The 7,337-nt window shown below is 52.0% G+C and overlaps 1 protein-coding gene across 2 annotated transcripts in view; it reads left to right on the top strand.

Moving 5' to 3' along the window:
- LOC107106819 (cytochrome P450 2G1-like) overlaps positions 1–6,135 on the top strand; it is a 40,481-nt gene extending 34,346 nt beyond the window's left edge. For both annotated transcript variants that reach the window (XM_015407027.1, XM_015407026.1), the window contains 2 exons: positions 1,140–1,281; positions 5,689–6,135. In XM_015407027.1, coding sequence (XP_015262513.1) covers positions 1,140–1,281; positions 5,689–5,870 — 324 coding nt within the window. In that variant the 3' untranslated portion in view covers positions 5,871–6,135. The remainder of the gene's footprint in view (positions 1–1,139; positions 1,282–5,688) is intronic.
- The last annotated feature ends 1,202 nt before the right edge of the window (positions 6,136–7,337 follow it).

Genomic DNA, 7,337 nt, shown 5'->3' with positions numbered 1-7,337 from the left:
CTGTCAGGAGCTGGCTCTGGGGCTGAGTCAAGGGCAGGCATGACAATATCAACAGCTGGTTTGTACATAGCTCAGTATATCTGCCTCGCCCCCCTTTTGTGCGGCCTCTGGTGCTTGCTGGACACTACTGCGCAGCTGTAATAAGGCAACTGAGTACATTTTTTTAAAAAATCACTCTTTGGACACCACCCCCCACACGTCACAATCTGCAGTGAGATATGTGTACATAATGGACTTCTGTCTCCCCCCCTTTCTATGCTAGTGACCGTTAACTACACCCCCTGCCAGTGAATCCCTCAGTTCCAAGGCTTGCTGAGTAAAGAAGCGCTTCCTTTGGCCCGTCCTGAATCCGTTCCCCATCAACTTCATTGGGTGCCCCTGAGTTCTAGTATGCTGGGAAAGGGAGGACAGTTTTTCTCTCTCTCCCATTTCTCCAGGCCAGGCATAAATTTAGGAACCTGTCTCATGTCCCCTGCTCATCTTGAGCCTTTCCCCAGGCCAGGGGGGGGGTCAGTCAGGGCAACTTGTCCAGGGCCTAAAATCCTGAGAGGTCCCCATGTGGTCTCCAAGGCCAATGCAAAACTACTAGATGTAGTCCTCTGGCTTAATTCTGACAAGCAGGGGTCATTTCGGGCAGGAACGCACAGGAACAGCGTTCCGGGAGTAACAAGCCCGGCCTGGCCGCTGGACTTCCTGCTAAGGCTCCCAGCCTTCAAGCATTTGTTTCTGTCAGTAAAATGTAGGGGGAAAGAGCGTGTCAGACCTGACAGCAGCCACCATGGGACTTGCATAACTCATACAGTTGCTCCTGCTCAACAACTGCTGCCCCATGAAGTGCTGTGTAGTGGTTAGTGTTCCAGACAGAGATTTGGGAGACCGAGCTTTGAACCTGAGTTGGGAAATACCTGGAGATCTTTGGGGTGGAGCCTGAGCGGTGGGTGTTGCCTTCCGACTCACTTCCGGTGATGTCAGGGGTGTGTGGCCTATGCAAATGAGTCATGCAAATGGGTTATGCTAATGAGCTCCTGCACCTCTTTTTCTACGAAACGACCCCTGCTGACAAGCCACACTTGGGTGGGCATGCATGTTCTGACAATGTCTGCTCCCTCTTCTCCCCCCCCACCTCCTGAAATGTGCAGGGAACAAACATCTTTCCCTTGCTTACCTCCGTGCTGCGAGACCCCGGCAGCTTCAGCGACCCAGAGAAGTTCAACCCGGGCCATTTCTTGGACAAAGACGGGCACTTCAAGAAGAACGAGGCCTTCATGCCCTTCTCCACAGGTACCCCAAACTGGCACATGGAAGGAATCCCTACCGAAATTGCTCCAGCGGGCTAGAAGCACCACTCCCCCCCCCCTACACACACAGAAGAAGAAGAAGAGGAGGAGGAGATTGGGTTTCTACCCTATGGCCCTTCACTACCCAAAGGTGTCTCAGAGCGGCTTACGTACTCCTTTCCCTCCCCCTCCCCACAACAGGCACCCTGTGAGGTGAGTGGAGCTGAGAGAGCTCTTGACAGAAACGGCTCTTTTTCAAGGACAGCTCTTATCAGAACTACATTATAACAAACAAGACCACGGTGTAATGTAACCAGCAAAACAATAAATCACCGTGTATGAGTATACACTATAAGCAAATATTTTTATATAATGCTTTTGAAATTAAATTGTCAGCAAAAATACAACTATAACAAATTAAATGCAATCCTCTCTCAGTTTGGTGTAGTGGTTAAGTGTGCAGACTCTAATCTGGGAGAACCGGGTTTGATTCCCCACTCTTCCACTTGCTCCTGCTGATGTGACCTTGGGTCAGTCACAAGCTCTGGCACAGCTGTCCTTGAAAAAGAGCAGTTTGTGTCAGAGCTCTCTCAGCCCCACCCACCTCACAGGGTGTCTGTTGTGGGGAGGGGAAGGGAAAGGAGTTTGTAAGCCGCTCTGAGACTCCAAGTGAAGGGTGGGGGGTATAAATCCAATCTTTTCCTCCTCCTCCTCCTCCTCCTTCTCCCCAGCCCCTTACTCCCAGTCTGGGTTTGCATTTAGATTAAGATGGGCAGTAGCTGTGTTACTCTGTCTGTAGCGATAGAAAAGAGCAAGAGCCCACGAGCACCTTTAAGACTAACAAAATAAATGGCAAGGGAGGCGCTTTTGCTTTAGCTCATACCATGCCTCAAATTTTGTTAATTCTTTAAGGTGCTCCTGGACTCTTGCTTTTTTCTACTGGGTCTGGATTGAGCACTGGCGGTGCGCACCTGCTGGACTGGCCCTTGCAGAGGGGCCTGGTGCCCTCTAGTGGCTGTTTGGGGGATGGCAAGAGCAAGAGACAGAATTTTTAAGTCTGGTGGTTGTTCAGTCGCACAGTCGAGTCCAACTCTTCGCAACCCCATGGACCAGCTCCCGCCGCATAGGCATAATCTTCGTGGGGGCGGCGGGGCTTCAGCCCCCGCCGAAATTTTCAGGAAGGTGCTCAGCCTCCCCCATGAGCCACCCTTGCTCCTAGCAAAGCAATGCCTCTGGCCCAGCCCCAGCCCCCCCCCCCGGAAATTGGAAAGTCTACACCCTTGCTGCCAGGTCCTCCTGTCTTCCGCCATCCTCTGAAGTTGGCTCAATTTCATGTTCGTTGCATCGATAACACTTCCTGTCCATCTCATCCTTTGCCGTCCCCGTCTTCTTTGACCTTCGGTCTTTCCCAGCATCAGGGTCTTCTTCTCCAGTGAGTGCTCCCTTCTCATTGGGTGGCCAAAGTCTTTGAGCTTCAGTTTCATTATCTGGCCTTCCAGGGAACAGTCAGGGTTGATTTCTTTTAGGATTGACTGATTTGATCTTCTTGCAGTCCAGGGGACTCTTGGGGGTGGGGTGGGGGCATTTCCCAAACGGTGCCGGTCTTTGCTGATCAAAAATCCAAGCCGACCTCGTTCTGTATAGGCTTGTCCCTGTTGTTGTTGTTGTTGTTTCTGGGTGCAGAACGTGTGCCTTCAGCGGCCTGTGCGCAGCAGGAAATCAACAGGCGAAGCTTTTTGCCAGCACGACGTGGCCAGCGTTACCTGCTGATTTCCCAGCCTGAACACCTGCCGCCGAAGAGGCACGAGGCCTCGGCAGGGCTGCGCTCAGGGTGGGGCCAGGGGGTGCCCAACTCTGATGGGAGCACGGAGTCACCCCACTTAAGATTTTTTTTAAAAAAAAAATAAACCAGTCTGGTCAAGATGGTGACACTTCTGCTTCAGCGGAAAGAGTCTGTTTTTAGAATAGGAACAGTTCTGGATTTGAAAATAGCCGTGGCCCCTGGCATGAGCCTCGGGGCTCCGAAATCCACCCACCCACCCACTTGCCCTGCCCACCTCTGCTCCCACAAGACTCTCTGTGCCTGGGGTGCATCTTCCAAGTGGAAGACTCCCCCCCACCTTTCACACTGAAATGACCCCGAAACAGTCTCCCCTCAGCTGCTGGGATGGGGGAGCCCTGCAGAGGGCTGCAAGGGGGTGAGGCCAGGGTGTCCGTCTCTGGTTTGGGAAATACCTGGAGGTTTTGAGGGCGGAGCCTGAGGAGGGCGGGGTTTCAGGAAGGTATATAATTCCACAGAGTCCACTTTCCAAAGCAGACATTTTCTCCAGGGGAGCTGATCTCTGTTGCCAGGAAATCAGCTGTAAGCAGGGGTCATTTCCTGCGGGAACGTGCAGGAGCAGAGCTCCGGCAGTAAAGAGCCCAGGGGGTGGGCACATGCAACAAGCCCCACCCCCTGCTCCCAGCAGCCCTCAGTCAGAGGAGCAAGAAGCAGCCAGGTAAGCTGCGGAGCCCCCCCCCCCACCGGGTCCAGTGGCACCTTTAAGACCAGGTTTTATTCAGGTACAAGCTCTCCCTCCTCTGCGAGGACAGATCTGCATGTTCCCCCCCTCCCCATAGCTAGCAATCCAAAACAGTCCAGTGGCACCTTTAAGACCAAGCTTTATTCAGGTACAAGCTCTCCCTCCTCTGCGAGGGCAGATCTGCACGTTCCCCCCCTCCCCATAGCTAGCAATCCAAAACAGTCCAGTGGCACCTTTAAGACCAAGTTTTATTCAGGTACAAGCTCTCCCTCCTCCGCGAGGGCAGATCTGCACGTCCCCCCCTCCCCATAGCTAGCAGTCCAAAACAGTCCAGTGGCACCTTTAAGACCAAGTTTTATTCAGGTACAAGCTCTCCCTCCTCTGCGAGGGCAGATCTGCAAGTCCCATCCCCCTCCAACAGCTAGCAATCCAGTGGAGCCTGAGTGGTGGGTGTTGCCTTCCGACACACTTCCGGTGATGTCAGGGGGTGTGGCCTATGCAAATAAGCTATGCTAATAAGTTGTGCTAATGAGCTCCTGCACCTCTTTTTCTACGAAATGACCCCTGGCTGTAAGCAATGCTCCCTCTATGCTGTGGAGTCTTGTGAGCAAAAATTCTACTTTGTGAGCGACTGGCCTTGACGTTGTGAGCGAGCGATTTGGCTGCTGCATAAATCAGTTTGCTCTGGAACCCCATCCTTCCTGGGCTAACACAAAAAAGCCGGTGAGCCGGGGGCTTAAAAACTGTGAGCTAGCTCACACTAACTCAGCTTAGAGGGAACACTGGCTGTAACCCCGGAAATCTCCAGCCACTGCCTGGAGGCTGGCAACCCTCAGTGAGGCACAACTTCAGAAAGTTGTTATCTGTGTGGGGGAAGGTGATTATGATTAGGGGAAAGCATCTGAATTTTTTAAAAACGCTGTTCTGTCCCTGGTGCTGAGAATTCACAGCCATAATGCCCGTGGAGACTTGGCATCTGAAGTTCCTTTTTGTTCACTGATTTGGCATTCGTTTCTCTTCCAAGTCCTTCCCTCACCCCCGAAGGTGCCAGTCCCTTCAAGAGAGAAGGCGGCCACGATCCTGCAGCTCCACCTTGCCAAATACCAGTGAACGGCATGCAGTGTTCCCTCTAAGCTGAGTTAGTGTGAGGCTAGCTCACAGCGTTTTAGCCTCTGGCTCACACATTTTTGTCTCCGCTCAGGAAGGAGGGCTCCAGAGCCAACTCATTTATGCAGCAGGCCAATGTTCCCTCTAAGCTACGGAGCTCTGTGAGCAAAAATCCTACTTTGTGAGCAACTGGCATTAAAGTGGTGAGCGAGCGATCAGGCTGCTGCCAGTGCTCCCCCTAAGCTGAGTTACTGTGAGCTAGCTCACAGTAACTCAGCTTAGGGGGAGCACTGGCAGCAGCCTGATCGCTCGCTCACCACTTTAATGCCAGTTGCTCACAAAGTAGGATTTTTGCTCACAAGACTCCACAGCTTAGAGGGAGCATACCTGCTCCCCGGTTCATGTTGCGCCACCAAAGGCAGGCTTGGAAGGGTGCCCCTGCTGTTTTCGCAATGGTTGCTTCCTTCTTCCTTTGGTGTAGTGGTTAAGTGCGCAGACTCTCATCTGGGAGAGCCGGGTTCGATTCCCCACTCCTCCTCCACTTGCACCTGCTGGATGACCTGGGGCAAGCCGTAGTTCTGACAAGAGCTGTCCTTGAAAAAGAGCCGTTTCCTTCAAGAGCTCTCTCAGCCCCACCTACCTCAAAAGGGTGCCTGTTGTGGGGAGGGGAAGGGAAAGGAGTTTGTGAGCCGCTCTGAGACACCTTTGGGTAGTGAAGGGCCATGGGGTATAAATCCAATCCCTCCTCCTCCTCCTCCTCTTCTTCTTCTTCTTCCCTGCAGGCAAACGCATCTGTGCCGGGGCCGGCCTGGCCCGCATGGAGCTGTTCATCTTCCTCACCTCCCTGCTGCAGAATTTCACCCTCCGGTCTCCTGTCGACCCCAAGGACCTCGACCTCACCCCGCCCGTGAGAGGGTTTGCAAACATCCCGCCCACCTACCAGCTCTGTGCCCTTCCACACTGAGGGCAGAGCGGGCAAGAAGGGGGCGGGAGGAGGACGAGAAAGGTCAAACACGATTGGTGATTCTGGGAGGCAGGAAACCTGGGTGGGGGAGCGGATGGGCAGCTGTCAAGAGCTGCAGCGGCTGAATCAACCAGCACTGAATAGAACGTTGTTAGTGGGGGTATATATTTAGGGTGTTGCCACAATTTTGTGGCAAAACAGATCTCTAGGATGGAAGACCTAATCTACGTCATCCTAAGGTGCAATCTGTGAAGCCACCTTGAACCACGAGGGAAGTTGGGATATAAATGTTTTAAGTAAATTAATAAATAAAATAAAGTAATTACCTTTAGTCCTACTGTTGTCTGCTCCAGTAAACGACAGCCCACGCTCGGGGCACGATCCAGCCAACATCCATCCCGACCAAAGGCCCACCCAAAGGGAAGGTGCAACATCTGTCTCCCGCTTAGTGTTCCCTCTAAGCTGAGTTAGTGTGAGCTAGCTCACAGTTCTTTAGCCTCCAGCTCACACATCTTTGTCTTCGCTCAGGAGGGATGTGGCTCCAGAGCCAACTGATTTATGCAGGAGCCAGATTGCTCGCTCACAACTGTAATGCCGGCAGCTCACAAAGTAGAACTTTTGCTCACAGGACTCCACAGCTTAGAGAGAGCCTTGCTCCCGCTCCGCTTGGTTTTCAAGGAAACATCATTAATGTTAATTGATTACAGGCTGGAGACCCCTGAGGAGTTGGGGGGGGGAGCCATTGGGGGAATTCTCCCTGGCCCAAATCTTCTCATTTGCCCATAGGGAATAATGTAGCCCACACTTGTCTATAGGAAGTAATTGAAATCACTCTTGCCCATAGGGAATAATGGAGACCATGCTTGTCTATAGGCAGTAATGGAGACTATGCTTGTCCAAAGGGAATAATGAAGACCACACCTGCTTATAGGGAATTGTGGGAACCACACTTGCCTATAAAGGGCTGCGGTGGCTCAAGTGGTTAAGGCACTGAACTGCTGACAGGAGCAGTTTGAGACCCGAGTGTGCCGCATGATGGAGTGAGTGTTCCGTGTGCCTTGGTGTCTAGTCATGCCGGCCGCATGCCCACGGAAATGTCTTCGGGCAGTGCTGGCTCTTTGACTTGGAAACGGAGATGAGCACCACCCTTAGAGTCAGATTCGACTAGCTTTTGAGCAACAGAAACCTTTACCATAACTACATTGTGTAAGGTACCACAAGGAAGTTCTCTGGAAAGGTGGCATACATTTTTTCTATGAAAATACACAGGTGATGTGAAAAATCTCTGAGATCTTGTTGAGCTGTTGCCTGTCTACTCTGAAAATGCTGACCTTGATTGACCAATGGTTTGATTCCATGTTAATGCGAAATTACAAAGGGAAGAAGCAAAATTGAAGCTGGGTTTTCAAGTCAAAACAGCTAGATTGAGCAATCCAAAATTATCCCTATTCCTATAAAAGAAGCATA

Source organism: Gekko japonicus, unplaced genomic scaffold (genome assembly GCF_001447785.1).
Source record: "Gekko japonicus isolate JY-2015 unplaced genomic scaffold, Gekko_japonicus_V1.1 scaffold2024, whole genome shotgun sequence".
Classification (NCBI taxonomy): domain Eukaryota; kingdom Metazoa; phylum Chordata; class Lepidosauria; order Squamata; family Gekkonidae; genus Gekko; species Gekko japonicus.
The sequence above is the reverse complement of the archived record's forward strand: the minus strand, read 5'-3'. Positions and strand labels throughout refer to the sequence as shown.